Raw genomic sequence first — 25,679 nt, 5'->3', positions numbered from 1 at the left:
GGCCCTAGCCAACCCTTTGGGAATCACCGACATAGAGTATTTTATAGTTAGCAGCTTTCATGTACACGAGCAAGCAGAAACTTAGGTTAGGTCATTGCTGGGTTTTTGTTAACATTGAAAATTCCACTTTTACCTCAATTACAGCTACAATAGTAGTGGACTTTTACCTCAACTGAGGTAATTGAAGTAAAATTCATTAACACCTTCAATCTTAATGAACTAGCTATATTTAGAAGCCATATTAGCCACAATAACTCACACATGTAGACAGTACAAAATATGGATGTAGTTTTCAGGTCATAAAGTGACACCAATGCTAAAATGGCTTTAGCTCGTATTCTATTTGATGGCCACTAAATGCCAATAGCTGTGGTTGCAAAAAGACTCCTATAGATGTCTATGAGAAAATATTTGTCTTGACTTCTGTAAACAATAGTTATGATGTGTTTATGGGCTCAGTTCTGATCTTACTGAATAAATAATAAATTCTAATTAAAATTAATTCATGAATCATTAGCGAATAAGTGTCCAGCTGTACAATCAGCCCCACCACTCCACATCACATCCTTTCTTTTATGCAACCACATTGGCAGAAATGCTCAATTACTCATTTCAAAGTATTTACTTACATCTTTTATAAAGTGAGTTTTTCTTCTACTGTCAGTAACAAGTACTAACAATCATTGTAGTCTATTAAGTATAATGAACTGTGTGTGTGATGACACCTGTTAGCTCTATTTAGCGATGTGTTCATGTAGTATATAATATACACTAGAAACAAACTCATGTAAGTCATGGAGAGCATTCTCACTTTTAAAATACTCTCACAGTAAGCTTTTTCTCTTTCCTACTGGGGAAAGAAGGAAAGAAAGTACTCCAACTTGTTACCCAGAGTTTCAGTAGCAACACATAAAATTGTCTGGAACCTTAATGGGGTATGAGCAATGCTGCAGAGCTGGAGCTTTTCGTGTGTGTGTGTGTGTGTGTGTGTGTGTGTGTGTGTACTTCATGTCAGTATGAGAAGAAGTTTCGGATGTGGATTTTGAGCGGTGCAAATCTCAACAGGTACATGTGCAATTGCATTTTTGCAAGTTTTAGCGTGCGTGCGTGTGTTCATACGTATGTACATGTGCACACCGGCTCCACGTGAGACCCTCAAGGGCAGAAAAGCAAAAGAATGAGAGTGTATAATAACAATACTGCAGGGTCCCCTGAGCAGTGTGTAAATATGGATACAATGGAAATGCACTATGCAATTATGGCTGACTTCATGCATTTTTCACTAGCTGGGAGGATGGGGAGAGAGTGGTACATTAAAGAGAGGGAAAGAGAGAAATTTGGGAAAGGGCAGAAAACTGAGAAACCAGGAGAGGGGCAATTGAGAGAGGAGTGAGAAAATAAGTGTGGCAAAGTAAGAAACGGAGGAGGAATAAGTGGAATACATATTTATGGGGACAAGAGTAAAATAATTGTAAAGGAGTGGCAGGAGAAAAGAAAAAACAGAGCAAAATAAATGAGGGGGGAAAGTAGCAAAGAGACAAAGAGGACAGTGAGTCCAAATGAAAGGAAAAAAAGAACTGTAGCAGAGTGAGGGAAAAGAGGGACACAAAGGAATGAAAGGAGGAAATAGACGATGAAGTCACATGTCATCAATGTCCCCTCTAAGCTGAGCGCGTGTGCAATTGCGCACTGCTGGCACGGTCTCTGCGCACAGAAAATCTGCGTTGCGCACAAAAAAAAAAAAAAAAAATCTAACCTGAATTGAAATTAAAATTAAAACTTTAACAATTCTGCTTTGCAGTGTTAGTCAGTAAGTGACTGGCTGCTCCCGTATGGGATTAGAACGATGCCACCTTATCCCATAGTCCAGCCAATAATGCGATTCACATTCGTATATACGCAGCTAATCAACGTCGTTGACAGGCTATGACAGCTAGTGATGTGCGGATCGATCCTGAAATATCGATTCCTCCGATACCAGTCATTTATGTTCTAGAATCGATTCTCACATTAAAATATCGATATTTTAGTAATTTAGGGTAAATTTGTAGTTTATCATTAACAGGAACACAGAAACTCTTCCGCCTTTCATAGTCATGTGCGATCTGATGACCTGTAATCATTATGATGCTATAATTTGAGATACAATAAATAAAATATGTTTTTGTACAAAGTATCGGTATCAGATCAGTATCGTCAATACCACCCTGAATTTTACTTGGTATCGGATCGGAAAGGAAATCAGTGGTATCGCACATCACTAATGACAGCGTCCTTATGTGCCGACACCGGTGTTTTAGCTAGCAAAGCGGCGTGGCTGATGTGGAGTGAAGCCACGTTAATGACAATGTGGACAACCATTAGAGATGTGAGCAGGACCGACGGTACAATTGTGTGGACTTTATACCAGTTTTTAAATTGTGTTGATAGGCCATGTAAAAGTTATGATAAAAATATCTGCAATGTTTGGTTTTCTTCCTGAATACTATCGTTGTTTATATTTACTGCGGGAAGAAACGGTAAAAACGCCGTTTTATAAGGAAAACGCTTGAAAGCGCTCTCCACCTGTCAGCAAAAACAAAACCAAAAAAAACCCCACCCTTTCCTATGTACCATGTCGACCAATCAAAAAATGATATGGCAACATGGCATTTAGTCGTTTAGGAAGTTTAGCGACGTTTAGTGTAAATCTTGTGTAGTTAGTGTGTAGTGTAGTCAATAGTTTTGTTGTGTGTGTCAGAACAATGAGGCGACTGCTGAATGTTACAGGTGTTACAGGAGTGATACATCTCCTGTTGTCAGGCCTGCAGGTATCAGGCTGTTGTTCTCCTTTATCTCATAGTGGACAGAAATTATTTTTGGGAGTGGCACAAATAATTTGTGTGGCATCAAATTTGATGCAAAACAGCTGCAAAAAACTTTGTTGTTTGCATAACTCAGTTACTTTTTTGAAGAAGTAACTATATAATTAATTGCCCAACATTGGTCATTATATACTGTATTTTGCAGACAGAGAGTTACAGGACTCTCTCCCAGACCACAGACACATACTAATAATACAAGACAGGCAAAAAAATAAATAAAAAAAGAAAGTTGTGTTTTCAAAATTGGAGTTCAAGTTATTTTTTTTACTTCCAATAGTGTTAACATAGTACACAGGTCATGAACAAGATTTTTTTTTAAATTTTCATTGTAAGTGGGCTAAAGCAGTTAATTAAAAGTAGTCTAACATAAATGTAAATGCTGTAATTTGATTATTTTAATAAACCCCGTAACTTGGATAGGGATGGGTATTGTTTAGGTTTTATCCAATACCAGTACCAAACCGGTACTTGTGAAACGGTGCCGGTGCTTAAATGATGCTCGAACCGGTGCTTAAAGAATGAAGAACACAAACTTTGTCCAAAAACCTCTCATGTTCAGCTGTTTTTTTGTAAAAAGACAACAATGATAGCCTTTTCTGCAGCTATAGGGGATTTATTGTATCACTCTTGGCTGGAAGCAGTGCTTAATCAATGGGAGAAAAAAACACACCAACTTTGTCCAAAAACCTCTCATTTTTAGCTGTTTCCCACTTTTTCTTTGGTCATTTTAGCCTTTTTGGCCAGGGTGAAGGGAGTATCTGCCATCAAACAAGAAGACAGCCGCATGTAACTACGACTGTGTTTGCTAGTTCACCTTACGTGCATTAATTTAATAACGTGGTTAGCCTACTCAACGTAAATTACACACGAACAACATTAAGCTACTCACGCAGAGAAGAACGGCTGCTGCTGCCATCATCATCATCATCATCATTTCTGCTACACTGGCAGGGCTAGGGGCCAGGACTCTCCTCTTCGGGTTCTTGGGGGATGTTGCTAACTCCGGGTCCGATAACAGGCAACCCACCCGCAGTAGATGTGCACGGTGTGAGGTCTCGCAGCAAGCTATCAAATACGGTGCATTTCTCTGCTTTTAAAAAAACGCTATATACATCGCCAGGTGTTTCATCAGATTCGAGGTGTTACCTCCTTTGCACAGTATCACCTTAAAGCACTTGTTGCAGGCTGCTGAGTTTGCATCTTTTGCTGTGAAGTACAGCCAGACTTTTGACCGCTTCGCTTTGGGCATTTTTAATCTGTAGCTCTGCTCTAAAACAACATACGTACCTGGGCCCGCCTACTATGCTTGCAAAGGTAAAATAATTGGCTGGAATCCAAAGTGTATGACATCTCAGGAAAAAAAGCACCGAAATGTGCGCTGCTTTTCGGTCTGGTTACCACCGTTTATGTCAGAACCGGTGCCATCATGGCACCGGATACTGGTACCCATCCCTAAACTTGGATGGATTCGATGCTGGCGTGACCACAGTGCACACGTCTAAAGGACCGCTCAGGGAGTTTGTGTGTTCGCTCAGACACGTGAAAAAATTAGAGGGAACATTGCATGTCATGCACAAAAACAAATAGACACAAGGGTGTGCTCTCTCCCTTTCTTTGCCTCTCTCTCGCTCTCTCTCACACACACGCACACACACACACAAAGACAGTAATCTTTATTCTCTAAATCCTGAAATGCCTGATTGGTTATGACAGAATTCTGAGGAGGTCTTTTCATGTCTTACACTAGCATATCACCACACACTGTCACCCTCCTCCACACCACACACACGCACGCAAGCCCACACCAAGACACACATTCTGCCTTTCTGTCATCTTGTCACCCCCCTGCCAAGAACACAGGGGGGAAAACACCATTCGACTTTAGGAAACAAATTAATTCACGTGTCGGGGATCAACTTCCTGACTGGGAGCGAGCAGAAAGCCTCTGACAGCGCCGCTGCTCTTCTCCCGAGAGAATTTCATGAAAACTTGTTTTGGGAAATAGAACTTTAATAGTGTATATAATGAATCCCGGTGAAACAAACACGATGCCTTAGCAATATGCAACAGCGCAGAAGCAGAGTTACAGTGTGACACTGCTTGTCTGTGATCTTCAAAGAAAACACCAGATCACTAGACACACCTCTTACTGAAGTCACTTACGCTTTGTTTCTGAGTTTGATCTCTCAGCTCTGCATTTGCACAGTATCAGCATTCAGCGAGAGCACTCTAAAGTGAGGGAGAATTGGTGGGTAAGCATAATATTACCCTCAATCGATGCCTTTTATCGCAAGCCCAAACACTTTCAAAAACGACAGCGCCAAACTGAATAGGAAGTGGGGCACGATCACAAAGCGCAGCGACAATCACGGTGGGTTGTTGGGGAATGAAGCTCATTGAAACATAACTACTCCAGCGGTAATCCTGGTGCTGTTTGACTCTGGCTTTGTGAATAAAAGAGAAAGTGCAAATGATAACATGATCTCAGAAATATGCCTGCAAAAGTTGTCGGAGAAAATGTTAGCCGAGGGATTATTGCTCAGTGTGTCATCCTTAATTTCAGAGCCGAAAAGCTGTCCTGCAAGGCCAGGAAATGGGAAAACAAAACCTGATGTAAAAGGAAAAAAAACCCTTAAAAAAACAAAGAGGGAAAATTTCATTTGTTTTGCACTGAAAGTTTTGAGGACAAAGAAAAGCCAGATGTCCATTAAATTATTTTGTTCCATTGTCTTTAAATAGAGTCAAATTGCCTGTCTGAAAATGCCTCTTACCTCTGGTGCAGAACGGACCATCGTAGGCGGTGGCGGTGCAGTCACACAGGTAGCCGTTATACCTCTCCACACACTTTCCCCCATTCCGGCAGTACATCCCAAAACTGTTACAGTGGCCTTGGCAACCGGGCTTGACCCCAGGTGTGACCTTCGCCCTCTCTTCCAGATCGAGAGTGATGCCATTCATTCGTAAGGCTCTGATACATCCCAGGAACCCCCGCTGTCCCCCTGCAGCACCTGAGGACCGGAAGAAGGAGCAGGAAGGAGGGAACGCAGAGGGGGGAAGGATATGTAGCGTCAGGAGAAAAGAAAACAAGGAGAAGGAAGGGAGGACAACTGGAAGTCAGGGTCGCAAAAGTCATTCTGAATGCAAGAGGCTCTATTTTAATCTGTTTTAGAAACATTAATATCCTAATGCCTGGAGGAAGCCACTGATGTCACGCTAATTGTTCTCACTGTGACGCCGTTCTTGAAACAACCTTCAACTCGTTTGATTTCTTCAGTAATTGCAACAGCCTAATGAACACTGTCTCTTAATGAACATCGCACTAGCATACACATGCAAATGGATGCGCGGATGCACGTAAACTACATGCTCGAGATGAACACACACGTTTTAAAAATGCCGCACAGTGCGCACCTGATTTGAATGAGTCAATGTAAGCATTACTGCTTAGCCTTGGGGTGTCGATAGCCATTCTTCTAAAGTGCTTTCATCGTCATTCTGGCCTTGCACCATTACAGTCTAACTACCCATTAACTTGGACAAAGTAGGGGTGTTAAATAGATTAATGTCGACCTAAATGACCACAGCAATAAACACACTCATAAATATACACCCACAGGTATAGATTCAAAAATACACAAACACACCCACCGAGCATAAATATTCTGTGTGGGTAAACACAAACGTAAGCACGCACACTTGCGCGCACTATCGGAGACGAGAGCCGAGGGTCATTTTAGTTATTACTGTAAAACATCTCAAGGGCATCGTCTGGCTTAAGGAAGAGTGTCTATTCAGGAAAACATGTAAAGGAAATGTGAACACACATTCTAGCAGGCGGGGTCGTCCCTCAACAGCTGCACTCTTGCTTATGCAATTTTAGCTTGCCCACATAGGTACAATAGAGGCATAATAAGATTACTAATACATGTACTTTGATTTTCTCCAGCCGATACATTATTCACGTATTGGGATGCAGCTGAGCTTTTGCATGCTTTCTCCTATTTTCAGTCCCATGAAGAATTAGACTTTTAGTAGGCCCCTTAATTAATCTATTTTGTAGTACTGATTGGCTGGAGGTTTCTGCCACCTGTTTACCCAGGTCTGAATCAGTCTCTGATTAAATGGACAGCAGGCTCCGAAGCCTGCGGAGACCGGGGCAGGCACGTATACACACACACACACGCACGCGCGCACGCACGCACACTCAGGTGCATACGGTTTCTGTGCTACTCACAAACGCTGTGTAATAGAGCCTGACTGATTGTGACCACAGTCAATATTGGCTTATCACAGTTACAATCATTTAAAAAAGTAAGTACAGAAATAGAAATAATTGTTTGACACATAACCAAAATAATCAATAAAAGCAATAAAGGCGATATGCTCAAAGAAATAACAAAACTGATAACACTTTCCAATCTAAGGAGATCAGGAGATTAGGTGCAGTTTTATTGACATCTCTGACATGTATGGTGTTGTTTGCTCTCTCCTATCAAAGTCTGTTGCGTAATTATGCCTGAAGCTCTCAAAGACCTTAAGAAAGAAAAAAACCCACTGACATATTATGATATGAGTGTAAGGAACCACATCTACCAGTCCCATCGATTTTAAATAGTTAGTCCAGGACTAGATATCCTAGCAAATTTAGCCCAACCAGCATGTTTGATGTAAAAAAAGAAGTCTCCAAAAACCTCTGAATTCAATCACAGGATCTGGAGGCAACTGAGTTAATGTCAAACTACAGATGTGACCTACATGGGTTGGTGTGCCAGGAAAAAAAAGCATGAGCAGCAACAATTTGCCATTGGCTTAGATAGGTCTTTTGCACTGATCTGTTCAGGACAAAGCAATCAATGATAGTGCTGTTTGGCCACATGTTTGGCACAGGATAAAGGCAGCTTTACTTGAAAAAAACCCTCCACACCAACTGTAAAGCATAGTGGAGGAACAGAGTAGTTTAGGGTTCCTTCACTGCCTCAGGGACTGGGCAGCTTGCAGTCACTGATTCAGTAATGCAGTCTGCATTTTTCCAAAGTGTGCTTGAAGAAAATGTGATGCCATCTGTCTGTAAGTTAAATAGAACCAGATGTGAACCTCGCACCTGAATATTTATCCTAATCCCCCTAGCAAATACAAAAGGAGGAGATGCGGGGTTGTTCAATGAATACGAAAAAAAATATCTAGTTAAATCAAAACCTGTGGGGGTAATTCAAAATAGGTGCTACATGCAAGAAAAACACCAATACATGTTCTGCATTTTTATATGTACATAAGGCCCAAGTTTTACGTATATTAGTAAACACGAAGTTTCTCTGTATGTAATTATAGTTCTTTATAATTAATAGTCAATAGTATACATTTATAGAGCTTTGGTGATTAAGATAAAAATCAACTAGACTTGTCTCCTAAAACTGTATACTTTTAAAATTTCCATTGCATTTATTTTTAACGTTTTTGCAAACACCTGTGTAATCAGCATATCTTTAATCTTATGTATATGTACAACATACATATGTGCTTTCTAGCCTTTTTCAGGAAATCATCATATACTCTAAAAAAACGTGAAAAAGAAGTACACTGCATGATTCAGTAGCTTGTAGAACTACTATTTAGCAGAAATGACTTTACAGGTTTCATCAGAATTTTTGTCCACTTTTCTGTGCAGGTTTGCTTCAGTTCATTGAGATTTGCAGACATTAATTTATGCACAGCTCTCTTTAGGTCCAACCAGAAGATTTCAGGCTGAAGTCTAGACTTTGACTGGGCCACTACAGCATTATTTCTTTGCTTCACTTTGCCCTTCTGTTGTAGATTTGCTGCTGCGCTTGGGATTATAGTCCAGTTTCATGACCCGGTTTCAGCCAAGCTTAAGCTGTTGATCACCTCCCTCCACCACCGTGCTTGGCAGTTGGTATGAGGTGTTTGGGATGATATGCTTTAGTTTACACCAAATGTGACGTCTCCACTTTGGTAATTTCATCTTTCCATCTTGGTCTTGTAGTGTCTTTAGATCCACCCGGCAAATCTAAGCTGTGCTACCATGTCCCTTTCTCTTGTCTCTAGGCTTCGTCTTGGCTACTCTTCCAATCAAATCATTTGTGTTCAATCTTCTAATTGTACTGCCACAAACCTCAACATTTAACTTGCTAAAGGAGGCCTGTAGAGTCTGAAATGTAGCTCTTGCGTTTTTTGTTGTTTCTCTGAACATTACATGGTCTGACTTGAATTTGATAGGACGTCAAATCTTGTTAACAAACACCTGAATGCTCCAGATCAGCAAACTATGAAATATTCTTCTTTTGTACAGGTGATCATACTTGCTGATGATCAATTAGGTGAGCGCATCTGATTAGCAACAACTGGCTGCTTATGCTCATAATTCCTGTGGAAATAGTAAGGCTGTACACATTCCTATAAAAAATTTTCCACAATTGTATTAAATGGTGCAGGACTGGTGGACTTGATAATGCATAAGATAATAGCCAGGCATAAGAATGACACTCTAGTCTACTGGTTGAAGGTCTTGTGGATTATGTCCTCTCCAGCCCTCCTTAAGCAGACTTTGTCTGTTAGAGTTGAATCAGCTTCTTAATATTAAAAAAACAAAAAATGCCTCTATACCCTTTGTTGCAACCTAGTTTCAATATCTGGCTTCACTCGGTGTATACATGACTACCAGACTTTCCATTTTCTCAATATTAGCAGTAGGCTTACAAACAATCTGACACACAGTCTCAGCAGCACATGACTGCACAGAAATATTGGAATTAATACATATATTTTAACACATAAGCAGTTATTAAAGTGAAATGTATATATATGGCTCAATTTATTTATGGGAGTAGCGTGTGTGCCCCAAGAGGATGTTACCTTGTAATGATGTCCTAATTAAGCAACATTTTGTTTTCATTAGAAGACACACACGCACACACAAACACACGCAGTAGCAGGCAAATTAGAAGGAAAGCCATATGTGACCGCTTAACCTTCACTGCATGTATGGATGTATCAGTGTGAATGCTGAATTACTAAGTAAAGACTTTGCATTGAATAAACTTGCAGTATGCACTTTAACACTGTACTGACAGTATTCGCCACATGTGGACTGTTCTGTGGAGGCATATTCAGATAAATTAAATTAAATAAGAATCGGCTGCAGATTTGCTGCAATGCTTTGCTTCTATTAACATTTTAAAAGTGGTTAAGCCGAATGGCGGCATGTGCTTTTCTTTCTCTGCGAGTGTTTGCTGTTCGCAACATTGGAGATATCTTTAACTACAGTATTTCGCAGGCTCTGTGTTTATTAGAAGCACACTTCAGGATTCAATTTGTATTAGTTTCTGATGGGTGTTTTGATTCACTGGGTCTAAATGCCATTTCAAAAGCATTCCTAACCCACTGGCATTTCCAGATTGGGATATTATGATAAAAAAAAAAAAAAAGCTCATATCAGCAGCCACATGCTTCATATCTATTGGGTTATAACACTGTTTTTTTTTTTAAAGCATCTCTCTAAAAGGTTGATAATAACTTCGCTTTTTATAAAAGGAAGTCATATATGAGTACTGACTTAAATTGCCACCTGCTGTAATTTAGAAGACTTAGGTGCTTATCATCAGTCTACCCCCCCACACCCCCCTACCCAAAAAAAACAGGCAATCAAAGCATGAGCAGTGATATTTTAGAAGACTAATACTGACTTTAACCACTGTTAAAGTGAGGCTGCCATAAAATCTGAATCAACTAACAGAAGCACAGTTATTTTGAGCTGTAGGTGAGGTGAAAACTGTATCAGTGTCACAGAGACATTTCGCTGTACTCAGTAAATGTTACCTACTGTCTTGGCAGGTGAGCGAGGCTGGTTTCCCTGTGACAGGTGTCGCATGCATGCAGCGACGAGCAAGCAAGCACGATGTCGATTCACGACGGCAGAGACGGGGGTGGAGAGGGGGAAAGAAAAGAGCAGCGCACAAAAGAAAGACAAAACAATCAAGTCATGAGCAAAAACATGCAAAACCATAAAAATCAATGTGATAGTGAGCATTAATCAAGACGGAATTCAAAAAAGAGCAGATGGTGGCCACGAAATGAATAAATTGCGGTGCCATTTATAGTTATGAACACGTATTTGGAGAGCTAAAAGTTAACAATGTGAAGTAAATGACAGCATGCTGATGGTATAACATTTACGCTCAAGGCCATTATAGCAAATGAGCCACTGTGCAGTAAACACTAAAGCAATCAAATGCTTGATGAGGAGCATATTGATTGAGAAAGAGTAAAGGAGATGATAGAGAGACAAACACACGAACACGGTAAACCTCCATGTTGTAGATGTGGAGGACTCACTTTCTGTTTTTTGCCTTTACAGTCAACTCTTTCAAACAAAGATGGCTGCAGTAGAATTTCAAAGTTTCACAGTTTTGAAGTTTTTTGGGTTTCATTTTTTATTTTCTAGCTCAGCGCCTTTGAACAGTTGCATCAGTAATAGTCATTGACAGCCGTGCAGTGGTGGAGAGTCTTCCGTAATATGAAGGAATCAAGAGTCGAGACAAAATCTTGTTGCCTGCAGGGCTCTTCCCACTCTTTCCAAATCTCTTGATCAAACACAAAGAAGATCTCTATCTTTTCTGGATGTCGGAGGCCAAATCTAAACTACTTCCCTTGAGTGTAGAGGGGGGTCACTTCCTGTGTATAACACTTTAACTTCTCAAAGAAATCCTCAAATCAGGATTAAGCGGGGATTAGAGATCAGATATAGGAAGGTGATGTCACCTCTGCTGGTGTTGTTACATGCAGTCTATCCATTGCTCTCTCTCTCTCACTTCTTCTCTCTCTCTCTCTCTGTTACAGTATTTTTATTCCTTGAGATCTGGTGGCACGCGCACAGGCCTAAGCTAAAAGGCCAGAATACAGACATGCAAATTAGAGGGTGGCCGGAGATATATCTGAAAGCCATAATGTTCCCGGTTTCATAGCCACGAGTCACACAAAGACCCTTTTTGCCCCTTCCCGTTTCTCTAAATGAAAGTACAAATACACTGAGAGGCAAATTGGGACATGATAAGGTGAGGATATTTCAGCAGCGCACAAATCGGCAAAAGTGATGAGACGATGAAATTATAGTATAGACGGGGATCAGGAGGTTTGAGGCTATCACATTGGGAGGCCTGATTGGAATTTGCAACAATCTCCTTTGGGCTGAACTTTTTTTCCAATGAGATAGTAGGAAGTGTGTGATCCGCCTCAGCACTTTTCCCTCTATCCGCAAAATCCCTAAAACTATTTTAGCCCTGGAGTTTGGTCTATAGCATATTGACTGCTCAGCACAAAAGACGAAATGAGACAGAGAAGTGAAAGCGCAGTGAGAAAACTGGACAAATCTTCCATTTGAAATCCTGATGAGCTCGAGAAGCACTGCGTTGGAGAGATAGATGGTTGACCTTTTACCCAATAGCTATGCACAGCTTCTGTGATAATAAAGGCTTTGTCTATCTGATAATTGATCCATAATTAAAGGATGCAGGGACAGAGAAAATCCAATAGCTGATCCCCTCTATGCAACAGTATCTTAATGCAAAGACATTTACAGTATTAACATATAAAATAAATGAGCTCTGTAAGTAACATGCCCTCACACCCAATCATGTTTAAATTTATTAAAAGTCTGTTCGCTCACATGGATGAGTTTCCAAGGATGCGTGCCTATCATTAAGTGTAAAACCTGCGTGTGTGTGTGTGTGTTTGGATTAACTTAATTAGCAGTGGCTGGCTTAAGAGAAAACGCTGTGATTTCCAGTAAAGCTGGTACATCTTTAACTTGTGAGACAATCAGACGTTCTCATGGAGGTTGTCAGCATTTGAGGGCAGCAGCATTATTTAAAAAAAAAAAAAAGCAACAAAACAGACAGTACAGAAAGTTTTTTAATTAACAGTTGAATCCAATTACATTTACGTGGATGATATGTGCTGGAGTGTTTGGTTTCCGCACTTAAGAGCTCATAATTGTTGTGTGAGTGTCCGTCCTTCGCAAAGCGGATATTAAATGTGCAAATTGCAATCAAATGTGTGTACACGAGTCGCTCTTGAACACGAGGGTTGTTTGGATGATGTGCTAGCGAGGGTGTGCGTCTTACCCACGTAGAGCTGGCTGAACAGCTCGAGCCGTGTGTGTCCCTGCGCGGGAGCAAGCCTGGACGTCCTGTACGTCTGGTCCAGCTGAAGGACAGACTCTTTCACGTTACGCTCGGCCATTACACGGTGCCACTGGTCGTCGTTGAGAGATGTAGCTGAATGCACAATCAGCTCCACTGGTCCATTTCCGACATCGAAGGAGAAGGAGACCACCTTAGGAGCTGCAGAAAGAAAAAATTCCAAAAAATTCACAGCTTTATACAACCCAGCATCCCCTGTTCTGCTGTAGTCCACTTTGTAGGTAGATATGCATTAAATTTCTAATCTAATGGCTCATTTGTTTCAAGGCCACTCATTTGGCTTGTATAGATTTCAGCTTTGCAAAACATGACTGCTCACAGCTTTTGCACAGGCCTAATATCACCGACCGCCAGGAACGGTTGGTTTTTTGTGACATAAAGTCGTATTGCTGCAGTTTCCCTGATGTTTTTTTAGACTTACTTTTGCTTGAGAGTTGGAAAGACATGTCAGGAAAGGTGTGTGTGAAAAAAAAAGGAACGGAAAGGTTCCATAGAAAGAAGACAAAAAGAGCGAACAGTGCAAAACGGTCCTGTTTATCTACTAGATTCATTTTTCATTATCTTGAGCTGAGTTGATTTGATTGTGTGTGTCCATGAGACGGTAGGTTGTCATAAAGTTTTAGTGCTTTTCTGTAGTTTAATAGTCTAATTTATCTCAGTAGACCAAGAGGGGGCACCGGTTTACCTTTTATAGCCATGATCAGGTAAAACGTTCATTGATGCTTCTGAACCACCTTTGTGTGTGACTGACTTCAGTAAATTTCAGTTTTGGCTGTTTTGCATTGTGTGTCATTGCCTGGTCCTGTTTTGAACCTGTCTGCAATGTTGCATCTGCACAATGATACTCTGTGAGTATGTGTGTGACTCCACAAGTCACACATAATAAACCTTATCACATACGCATTTTTAAATAGAGAATTGCAAAGTCTCTCTACCTTTTAAATAAAAGACAATGTGTTAACTGAATGCCTCAGCAAAATGTTAAAGGACTCTTTTAGACTTGCTGCTGGAAAGATCATTCGGAATTGACGTATTAAAACCCAAATGGACTTTTCCTTAATGTTTGGAGACTGATGTATAAAAGCTTTATATCCTGGATGGTGGCATATGGTCGGTACTGGCACCAGTGTGCTGCAGCCCGAGTGGTGATAAATAGCTTGATATGTTACCGTTCTATTATAGCTTCATTAGGCTCAGATATTAAGAGTGAATAAATTTATACTGTAGTCAATGGGGAAATGAGCTTACTTCTTTTCCTTTGTTTAATCAATGTCTCTGGCCCTTTTCTCCTTTTCATATTGCTTTCATCTAATTAGCCTTTATCTTTCAGTGACTCTTCCATGGCCTTTGGTATCATTTCTACATTAAATCTATCCATTTCCATTTATTCCTTCCTGTCCTGCTTGTTTGTTCCCTCTTTTTCCTTTTATGTTTCCCTTTGCTCGCTCGGTTCAAACTTTCCCTTCATCGGTTGTTTCTTTATGCTTCTGTTTATTCTCTTGCCTTTACAGACCCACCTGTGACTTTGGCCTCCCTTATATCATTTCTTCCTTCTTTAATTTTTCCTTGAACCCTTTCTTGCACACAATATTTAATGAAATGATCCAAGCAAAAGCCTGAATGTGCTGAGTACATTAACCTATCAGATGAATTTCATGAAAAAAATAGTGCTTCATCATTTAAACGCCAGCAATACACAAACACACCAACCTCAGCAAAGACACACACAAACAGAGACGCAGTATAAGGCCTCTGACAGCCTTTAGTATACTGAATTAATGATGTTTGTATGCACAGAACAGGTCCGCGGGGCAGGGAGGAGAGACATCAGTTATTTTAAATGGTGAAAGACAGCCAAACATATATCAAAATACCCCAGCAGAAACAAAGCTTTAGTAATGCTGCAACAACAATGCTGAACGTCATATATGAGATGCGTGTGTGTGTTTGATAATTTGTGTGTTGTTTTAGTGGCACTGCAAACCAAGATGTATGCCCTACAACCTCCTGTCAACGGGCGCGAATAAAACTAAAGTGCCCTCAGAGCACAGAGCTCGCCTCATCTATTTGCATAGATGATGGATGTAACTAGTGTAAATGCTTGTGTGTGTGTAAATGTAATATTTGTGTTGTGTCCTTACACTTTGCACGTTGGCCTAAAAAAAAAGGACACAAAAAGCCACGCTTAGGTTTTTATTTTTGCTATTTGTTTTTCTATTAATCTTTTAATACGGAGGCTGAAAGAGCCGAGTTTTAAATTATGCGTCAGCACAGCACAACCAAATGATGATAAATAGTGAAAGCCACTGAACGTCTTTGTGTGAAAGATCACTGCTCGTGTGGGTGTGCTTGTGTGTTTGTCTAATGTGAGGTTCAATTTTGCTGTTCTTCATCTTTTTTTTTTTTTTCCAGAAGGCTGGCAGTGCATTATCTCTTCGATCGCTTTTCTGTTAGACTGGCAAATTCTTTGTTGTTGCTCTCATTTGCTTTGTTAGCCTTTGGCTCTGTGTTTTTTGTTTCTTAACTTGAGGGTTCGTTGGAACGGGCTGGACCTTTTGTGTTTTTTGGGGGATGGAGGCTCGGTTTAAGTGCGAGCCAACCCTAAGTGGCATAGCAAACCTGCTGCTGTAGAGGCTGAAGCGAGATTTAAACTTCTTAAAGGCTGGGAAAAGTAAAAAGCAGTTTTTATCAGCAAAAGAAGGAAGTGCATGCAATACAAAGAATGCCGACAGCTTCTCAGCGTGCGCAGAGAACAGATATGGCGAGGTTAAGATTAACTTTTGACTGAGCTCTGAAGAAGAGGCTGAAAAAATATTCTTACTCCTAAGTAGATATTGCTTTAACAAGTCTGACATGTGACAAAAGCGGCACGGCACACTCCTATACTCCATATGTAAACCGTAAATGACTAGTCTTCACAAGAAAAACAGACAACTATACAGTTTTGGAAGGACATGTCTCCAGCTGGAAAGTACATTTCTTAGCTGCAGCCTTTAAAAATATGAAATTTGGCACAAAACATCCCACAAGTCAATTTTTTCTTAAATTTAGGGATCTCTCCATCTGTTCTCAGTCTAGTTACGAGGTTACGATTCTGAATAAATCTCAAATGTGCCTATGCCTATTTCTTCCTATTAAGATCGGAAAATGAATAGAGTCCACCTCGCGTCTTTGAGCCTGCTGAGGTCACTGTAATGTGTGTTTTGTCCAAGGGTTTAAAGTGTGTATCACTGAGTGTTTATGTGCTTTGGGCTCCTGGAATGGCACAACCATGCTATTCCAGCTTAATGCTAGTCATTTCATGCCCTGACTGGATTGCAGCAGATAGAGTTTTTTTGCGCCAACGAGAGGGCAAAGATTATGTGTGTGTTTATGTGTGTGTGAGTGTGCATGCGAGTAATTTCTGGATTGTGTGTCTAAATGGGTGCTGTGGGGCAAAATGCAAGATGATAGCAAGAGAGAGGAGAGAGGAAATCGATGTGGGGGCATTCTGAAAGCCTCAGGAGACACATGCACACACACAAGCACACACACACACACTCTGCAACTGTGACAGACCACATATTTACTGTATCTGTGTGTGTGTGTGTGTGTATTATGAAGTGCACATTTGGAAAAAAACAAATACCAAACCCCTTGAGCATTTTTCAGCACTCAAATGTACAGAATAGTGTCAGCACATAGATTTTTTTTCTTTGTAGATGAGTATTCGTGTGTAAGAAAGAACTGGGATAGAAAAAAAGCTCACGGAGCTCTTAGACTGCAAACTAGCTGACATAATGTCATTCAGTGTAACGGCTTTAGACAGCACTTTGGCTCAAAATTCGACTTTGTGTCTATTCACTGGTTGGCATTTTGACACAAAATGGTGGGCCAGGCGCACCAGCAGGAAATGGTCAGCAAGCGCTTTTGACACCAAATGTTCAAATCCCTTTGAATCCCAATGAATCCCAATGAATCCCAATGAATGCAATTAGTCATCAATCGACCGCCATGCTGTGCCAGGAAGCCATTTCACAATGCAGCTTCGAGATTAAATAAAAGCCCTAGATTTTAAAACTCTTGATCAGAAAGGCACCACTGTGGCTGCGGGGAATTTAATTTGAGCCACTGAACATGATCACAGAAACCCGCTGCATGACACGTCAATCAAAGCTCTCAGAGCGGACTAAGAGTCTGTGAAATGAGGGTTGGGCAAAGCTGCCCCATTGATTGATGTTTTAAATGTTTAGCTCTTCTTTGTCACAGTCTGTTTGTTCCAGCTTTAATGTTTGACAAAATGATATCTGTTTTCATATATGTACACACATGTACACACTGCTCAAAAAAATTAAAGGAAGGCTTTCATCAGATCCTAAGAAGAACACATCAGATCTTATTGAGGGAAAAAAATCATGCTGGATATGGATACTGATATAGACTGGCTAGTGTGTTAGGAACAATGAAAACGATTAGGAGGCCAGTCCATTTTGCAAAATGTCACTGCAGCAACTCAAAATGCTACTGGTTTCTATTGCCCTTATGTGGTTGTATGCATGCCTGGCAATGTTGGTGCATACTCCTAATGAGACCACAGAAGGTGTCCTGTAGGAACTCCTCCATGGTCTGGACCAGGGCATCACAGAACTCCTGGAGAATCTTAGGTACAACCTGACAGGTAGTATGCATTCTCAGCCTCCAGGAGCTGCCTACTCTCGCCACATGATGCTGGGCAATGTCGTGCATCAGGAGGAAGCCAGAACCCACTGCACCAGTGTAGTGTCTAACAGTGGGTCCAAGAATTTAATTCTGATAACTAATGGCAATCAGGATGCTTTTGTTTAGCCTGCTGAGGTCTGTGTGTCCCTCCATGGATATGCCTCCCATGACCAACACTGATCCAAAACCAAACCAGTCATGATGAACAATGTTACAGGCAGCATAATGTTCTCCATAGCTTTTCCAGATTTTTGCATCTGTCACATGTGCTCAGCTGAACCTGCTCTGATGTGTGAAAAACAAAGGGTGCCAGTGGTGGAGCTGCCAATTCTGATATTTTATGGCAAATGCCAGCTGGACTCAATGGTACTGGGCAGTGAGCATAAGGCCTACTAAAGGACAACCCGCCCTCAAGAAGTTTGTCTCTGATTGTTTGGTCAGAAACATTTACACCAGTGGCCTGCTGGAGATTAATTTGCAGGGTTCTGGCAGTATTCATCATCCTCCTGCTTGCACAAAGGAGAAGATACCCATTCCTGCTAATGGGTTAAGGACCTTATATGGCCCTATACAGCTCTCTAGAGTAACTGTCTGTCTCCTGAAATCTCCTACATGGTCTTCACCCAATATTGGCTGAAAAGTTACAGCTACACTTCTGCTATACTTCTATACAACTACTGCTAGCACAGAAAGCTCAGGACAAACAGTCTTGTATATTCACCAAAGTTAGTGCTGGATCAAATTTTAACTTGATTGCTTGTTTTTTTCTGTATTATAACCAAGATTTAAAACTTTTTCCACTTTATCTTGTAATCCACAATAAAAGCCAGTGACAGAACTGATCTCTTGACCTGAATTTCCACCAGAGGAACCAGAATTTGTAATAAATTTAATTAATTTATTTTAGTTTTTACTGTGAGAGATTTTATGGCTGTTTTGGTTTTCTGGCCAGGCTTTTGTTCCACTGTGCAGAGAACGATATTCAGGGCATTTGAAACATCTGCACTGTTCTGATATGTCAGCAGCTTAATATGCTGAATTTGCCCAGCATGTCACAATGTGCAGGGGGAACATTTACCACTACACTAAACTTTCTTGTAATTTTTTTTTTTAGCAGACTTAACGGATAGCTCTTCAGGCTTCTTGAAGGACAATTAAAGCTCTTCTTTGGATGTTGGCTTCTTTTTGTTTATTGTCTGTAAAAATGATCACTCACTGCCTCACTAACATTAAGGTCTGGGCTCTGGAGGACCAATTCATAACTAATGATGTTGCATTCTGTGTTTTTTTCTATCAAGGTATGCTTTTACTGCACTGGCAGTGTGTTTGGGCTCAATGACATACTGAAAAATGAAGCTGTTGCCAACCTGAAAAGACTTTTCTGCATTCATAATTGCATGAATTTTGGCTTAAGTTAAGTTGAAATGGCTGAAATTGTTAGGATGCTGGGTCGTCGACCCAGGGTTTTGAGTTTATTATATTATTTATAATTTCTAGTCTTTGGTTTCTTTGTTAGAGTTCTGTCTTATGGTTTATGTCTCTGTGTCTGCCCTGGTCCCACGTCTCTGTTCCCTCTGTTGTAGTGCCTGCCTGTGAGTCTGTGTCTGTAAGTTCAGTCTGTGTTATGTTTCCTGTTTTACTTTGAAAGTCTGTGTCTCATGTAAATGCGTCTGGTTTTGCTTCCTTTGTCTCGTTAGGCCTGATTTGCCCCAGCTGTGTTTCCCTCCTGTTACCCATTCCCTGATTGCTCCCTCTGTGTATTTAAGCCCTGTGTTTCAGTTTGTCCGTGTCGTGATCTACCGTTTACTGTGCTGTGTGTTCTGTCTGTTTGCCTGAGTTTGTTTTTTGGAGTCTCAGTTTTGTTGCCTTTTTTGAGTTCACGTCTGTCTCCGGAATCTGCACTTTGGGTTCTTTTTCTGCCTGCACACAGCCATCACATAACAGAAATGAAGCCCCAAACCATCACGCTGTGTTTTACACGTGGTTGTACCTATTTGTTAAGGACATAACTGTTCATCTGGCGTAGATAGTTCCTTTCAGGCCTGCCACTTCATCTTTTCTCTTCCATTTCTTCAGTCTCATCACATTTTTAGTACAAGCTACACACCATGCTGAGATGTGCCAAGTTTTTGGATAATAGCTTTTTGGGAATCACCTTGTTGTTACAAAAATACTATTTTATGCCTGTCAAACTGTGTTATCTTTGCCAATTTTTATAGATCCAACTAAAGAAATGGGAACAAATTATGTTTTTTTTTTTTTTTCTCCCTGCAACAGGCTGCTAGTAACAAAGGACAGGACAGAATTTAAAATTGGTTTTCTATTAAGTTGTCTGTTTGTAGACACAACAATGGTTCATCCCTAAGGTTAGGGGCTTTTTTGTGCTTGAAGAATTCACTGGCCAGTCTTAAGTGATTTAACTAACAAAAAAATATTTTGCTGAAAATTGTCATGTACAAGGACTGGACTGAAAATGAGTGAAAAAACAGCCAAGAAAACTTTTGAAAGCCCTTCAGGCAGCATGGTGGCACAGAGGCATCATGGTGGCACCCCGATTAGCACAGTTGAGTCACAGCAAGAAGGTCCTGAGTTTGATTCCACCACCTGGCCGGGGCCTTTCTGTGTGGAGTTTGCGTGGGTTCTCCCTGCATACTCTGGCTTCCTCCCAAAGACATGCAGTTAGTAGGGTTAGATTAACTGGTAATTCTAAATTGCCTGTAGGTGTGAATGGTTTTCTCTCTCCAAGTTTTAGCCCTGCGACAGACTGTCAACCTGTCCAGGGTATACCCTGCCTCTCGCCTTATGGTAGCTTGGATGGGCTCCAGCCCCCCCGCGACCCTGACAAATATAAGCGGAATGGATGGATGAAAACCTTTGAAAGACCTTCAGAAAGCATCGAGAACTATGGCTCAAGACCACCTGAAAAACAAGAAAGTCTGGCTTTGAAGCAAAATATAATGAATGTTGACTCAGAACTTTTGCACAATATCACAGATCTCAAATTCTTAAGCTTTTGATTTCATCCTCCAACTTTATAACAGCTAAAAATGTGTGTGTGTGTGTTTTATTTTAACACACCACATATATGACTGTGTGTGTTTGTGAATGGATTCTAAAACATGAGAAAGTTATAATGGTGCAAAGCTTTTGTATCTCTGTGTGATAGTACACACTGAACACTGAAGTAAATAGAATTTGCCCATTGTAAGTGGGTGTATGATTGTGTGTGTGTGTGTTTCAAAAGGCTGTAAGGGCTCTGCTTCTATTTGTGAAAAATGTATTGAATAAAAGAGAGAGACAGACACATTGTGTTTGTGTATGTGTGTGAGAGAGCTTGTGTTGTGTCATCCCTGAAAATGGCTGATTTGGTTAAACAGAGGATCATAATGGACATAATTATTGCACACACCAATTACCTTAAATAAATGATTGCTCTCTCATGCAATCACACAAAGCGTGTGCTGTAATCAGGCAGGTAAATGACTGTTGCTCGAGTGTGCGCCTGCATTAGCCTTTGTGCCTATGTGTGTGTGTGTGTGCGTGACAGGTTACACCCGACACTATCAGACGGACTGCTGGAATAAATCTCACACTAGGGTAGAGAAAAAGGCAGGATAAGAGAGGGAAAAAGTGAGATAAAGACAGAGGAACGGCTCTTGTGCACACACCGAATCATTCAAAAAAATCTTACATTTGAGCTCCAAGCGAATGAAGTCAGTGTTGCCCAAGTTTTCCAGAAAGACGCCATAGGCCGCGCTTGTCTTGAAATAGAAGGAGATGTCAGCACTGGTCTCACCCTGAAAGGTGGCAAAGTGCAGGTAGGATGATGGGGTCGTGAACGATGCTGCATTCCAGTAGTTATCTGTGGAAAAAAGGATAAGAAAAGGAAAATCAAAACTCAGAACCAAGCCATTCCACATATCTGCAACAGCTGCTCCATTAGCACTGTACCAAACATCATATTCCATCCTCATCTGATAAGCTGTTGAATAAATCCACGGTAGAAATGACTTCATTTCAAAAAGAGCCATTTTCATTTTGTTCAGGAGCAATCAATCTATTCTGGATAGAATATTGTTATATAGTTATGTCATGTCTATTGGTTAATGTGGCTCATTTTGATATTTCCTCAATAAAAAAAAATTCTTAACCCAAAAGTCTATTTCTGCATGTTTTGGACAGAAAGTAGACAGTAATTTCCTGCATCTTTAATCAGATGCAGCAGAAAGTTGATCATATCAAAACAGCAGAAAGAGACAAGTTTGTTTCTCCAAAACGAGAAGCTGAAAAGGGCAACAAGGGTACACGGACAAAATGTGGGATTTTTGATAACTTCACTAATGACTTTTGAATGAAGGGAGAGCAGGGCCAGCTAATGAAGACAAAGTAGTAGCACGCTAAACAGCTGCTGATGAATTATCAGACTGTGGTTGATGAAGTGACTTCTCTCCTGTCTTCTCTCCCCTCACCGTGTCTCTGTCTTGCTCCTATCACTCAAGAAGGATGAAGAGTATTATTGGGGGGAGAGAAGAAGAAGAAGGAGTAGGAGGAGCAGCCGGAGTAGAAGAGGAGTGGAGAAGACAGCTGAGAAGTGGAAATCAGACAGGCATAGGTCAGAGAATGGAATATTGAAGAGGAGATGGAAAAATAGGACAGGGCCCGGTGTGGGGGGGCATATGAGGGGCAAGTGGAGGAAGTGAAGGCTAATGTGTTATCAGCTGTGTGATATCTCTTTTATGCCTCAGAGGATTGGCCTAAGACCCTTCACTCTAACCTGGGGAAATAGGAACAGCTGTGCACAGGAGAGAAACATGACAACATGCACCTGAGTATGGCTGCTACTGATGATTAATTGAACTCTTATTCTAATCTGACACTATCTACCTCTGAGTCTTAAAGACTGTAAAAATACTGATCCCAAGATGACACCTTCAATGAAAAAAAGACAAGACTGCACTCTTTAGATAAATTAACAGTTCCATTAACGATTTACAGTTGCCAAATTGTCAGCTTGTACCCATTTTAAGTCCAGTTTAAGTCCAAGTGCATTCCCACTGTGTCTTTTGTGTCACCTGTCCATGTATGTATGCACCAACACCCGTGCATCTTTTTGCGTTCGTGTCTGTCTCCTGGACCAGCGTGATAAGCATCCCCCCAGTGACAGGGCTGAGGTTCTCCCTTTTTCCTCTCTGCCTTACATTCTGTCACCAGGGGCAAGGGTAGATAGCAGCGAAGCACACACATGCACACGCCCATTCCCTCACATACACAGATAACCACCCATTGATGCTGTCGGTGTGATTATTGCGTTTGAAGTTGGGCTATGGTTCACTTCTCCATGGGAGGCACAGCCAATTACTGAACAGGGTTAATTCAGGACTAAACAGGGGGATTCCTGCAGAGGCAAAGGAAACAAATAACATCGTGTTCACTGTGATGCTGAGTCATACATGAAAGACTCAAGGGCTGCAGAAGTGATTAAAAAAAATATACGATCACTGGTTTGTGGCAGTTTAAACTAGAATGAGAATCTATAGGAAATTAAAAGTGGAGCAGATTGATACACCGATACATAAGAAGGACCTTCATTTTCTTTTGTGTGCGTTACATCAATAAAAAACAACCCTTAAAGTACAAACACACACACATAAAATAACCCCAACACAAATACACAGATAACATGAAAGTTTCATGCCCTCTGATATTTATTGGTATGCGCTGAATGAGACCACGAGAGCTTCGAGCAAGAGAGTAAAAAAGAAGACTTGCAACGATACAGAAGCAAGAAGGACACTGGGATAAAGAAATACAGCTTGGAGACAACTTTTCTTTTTGAAGGAGGGAGAGGAAACAGCAGGAAAAGAGAGAAGTGGGAGGTTGGAGAAATTGTTCAAAAGGGATCCAAAGCGTGAGAACCAACAGAAGACTGGGAAAAAAAAAAATTAGGCAGTTGACAGAGTGTCGGAGAGAAAACAGTGTTAGAGGAATAAAGACAGAAGCCAAAGCATAAACCTCGGATTGCCCTTGTGCCAGATTCACAGATGCAACTGGTTGGCTAGGCAGTATGGCACATTTATCACTCCCATATTGAAATGTTTATCAAACAACTGCTTCACAAACTGATCCAGCAAATAAATGTCTTTTCTGACTAAGACATGGCAAACACTAGGCTATCCATCTGTAATGCCTGATATGCGATGTTTGAAGGCAGGGCCACATGTTTATTGATTAAGGTTCTGTCAAGGGAGTTTTATATGAACGGCCATATGCCACAGCAAGCAGGACAACACCGGCGGGCTCAGACAGACGGGTCAGTCGTGTGTCAACTCTTGTCTGCAATCATCCGTTTTTCTTTTATGCACTGTGTGTAGAAAACCTACAGCAAGACCTGCATCAATGAATAGTGAAGGGCGCTTCCAAGATAGGCTATTTTCAAATGAAATCTGAAGAGGTTTTCTTGACAAGAGGTTTTTTTTTTTCTGTTTAATTGGCACTCAAGGTAATACCAAAGAAGAAATTCTCATCGTGTTCTCTCTTCTTTTCCAAGATGCCCTTGGTCATACTGTCTGGTGTATTGTGGGGCTTAGTCAAGATTATCTCAGATATACTTTAAGTTAATTTGTAGCCACTGGCCTTCTCCCTTCTGTGTTTGCTTGTGACCTCGCATTCTGGTGTGGCTAATATTAAAACAATTAAAAAAACCTCACCATGAAAACAAGAAAAGAGGACTACATATAAGACGTAAAATATTGCGGTGAAAAACAGCAGCATGTCCATGATGAGACGAGAACCATCATCTTTAGCAGCCTGTAGAAATCCACATCCCCTCTGTGCCCACCAGCCACATACTGATCAAGGATATTCCAGTGCAGGGATGTCAAACTCATTTCACATCACGGGCAACATACAGCCCACTTTGATCCTATGTGGGCCGGACTAGTGAATCTCCCCTCTAACTATACATGTAATCAATGAGATATCTTAATATAAGAAAAAGAAGCACAATTTCCACAGTACATCTCACTTTTTGTACATAATAAATACATGCTGCTGTAAATGAAAGAAATCTGTCAGCATGACTCTTTGGGCTTACATCGTAACAAGTAAATGTATAAAATACAGAAATTTACAACTTAATTATTTGGTGTAATATGAGTGGACATGGGAGAGATTATTATCACTCGTAAAAGCTGTAAAACGTTTGAAAATACAGTTAAAAGTAAAACCTTTATGTCCGGGTCTTATATTTGACACTCCTGTTCTAGTGCCTTTGAATTTTTTTTGTCAATTAATTAAAATCAGGTAAACTTTCATATATTCTACAATCATCACAGATAAAATTTTGATGATTTTGGCTTATATTATAATAATCAGAAATACAGCTCTTAGTTTTAGATGAGATGGTGAAAGATCAACTACAAAAAAAAGGATTTGCAGTACAGATTTTTCTAACTTCTTGTCTGATTATGTTTTTTTTTTTATACTAAATTCTTGGTTGAGGCTACTTTAACAAGATGTGGCATGGAAGTGACCACTTTGTGGTAGTGCAGAGGTGTTGTTGAAGCCCAGGTTGTTTAGTAGTGGTCTTCAGCTCATCATACTCGGGTATTTCTAGTTCGCCTCTTGTGAATGACCCACAGTTTCTCTGTATTTTTCAGGTCAGGCGAGTTGGCTGGCCATTCAAGCACAGTAATGATATGGTTAGCAAACCATTTGGCAGCAGTTTTGGCTCTGTGAGCAGGTGCTAAGCTAAGTTTGTCAGCAGATGGAAGCAGGAAGTGCTCTCCTGGTTGATGTTGCATTGACTTTGGACTCACAAAAAACAGAACAAATCACCCGGCACCAACAGCAGCAGATGACATGGCATCCCGGATCATCATGAACTTTGGAAAATTCATGCTGG

At 40.7% G+C, this 25,679-nt stretch overlaps 1 protein-coding gene across 2 annotated transcripts in view; it reads right to left on the bottom strand.

The window, feature by feature from the left end:
- Positions 1-25,679, bottom strand: part of cntnap2a (contactin associated protein 2a) — a 390,635-nt gene that overhangs the window by 29,634 nt on the left and 335,322 nt on the right. The window contains exons 18-21 of one of the 2 annotated variants that reach the window (XM_084939110.1): positions 21,468-21,638; positions 13,001-13,219; positions 10,702-10,731; positions 5,636-5,872 (exon numbers count right to left, since the gene is read on the bottom strand). In XM_084939110.1, coding sequence (XP_084795236.1) covers positions 5,636-5,872; positions 10,702-10,731; positions 13,001-13,219; positions 21,468-21,638 — 657 coding nt within the window. The remainder of the gene's footprint in view (positions 1-5,635; positions 5,873-10,701; positions 10,732-13,000; positions 13,220-21,467; positions 21,639-25,679) is intronic. The other variant, XM_084939109.1, reaches the window with a different exon arrangement.

This window comes from Perissodus microlepis, chromosome 9 (genome assembly GCF_051167445.1).
Source record: "Perissodus microlepis isolate ML-2025 ecotype Zambia chromosome 9, ASM5116744v1, whole genome shotgun sequence".
Classification (NCBI taxonomy): domain Eukaryota; kingdom Metazoa; phylum Chordata; class Actinopteri; order Cichliformes; family Cichlidae; genus Perissodus; species Perissodus microlepis.
The sequence above is the reverse complement of the archived record's forward strand: the minus strand, read 5'-3'. Positions and strand labels throughout refer to the sequence as shown.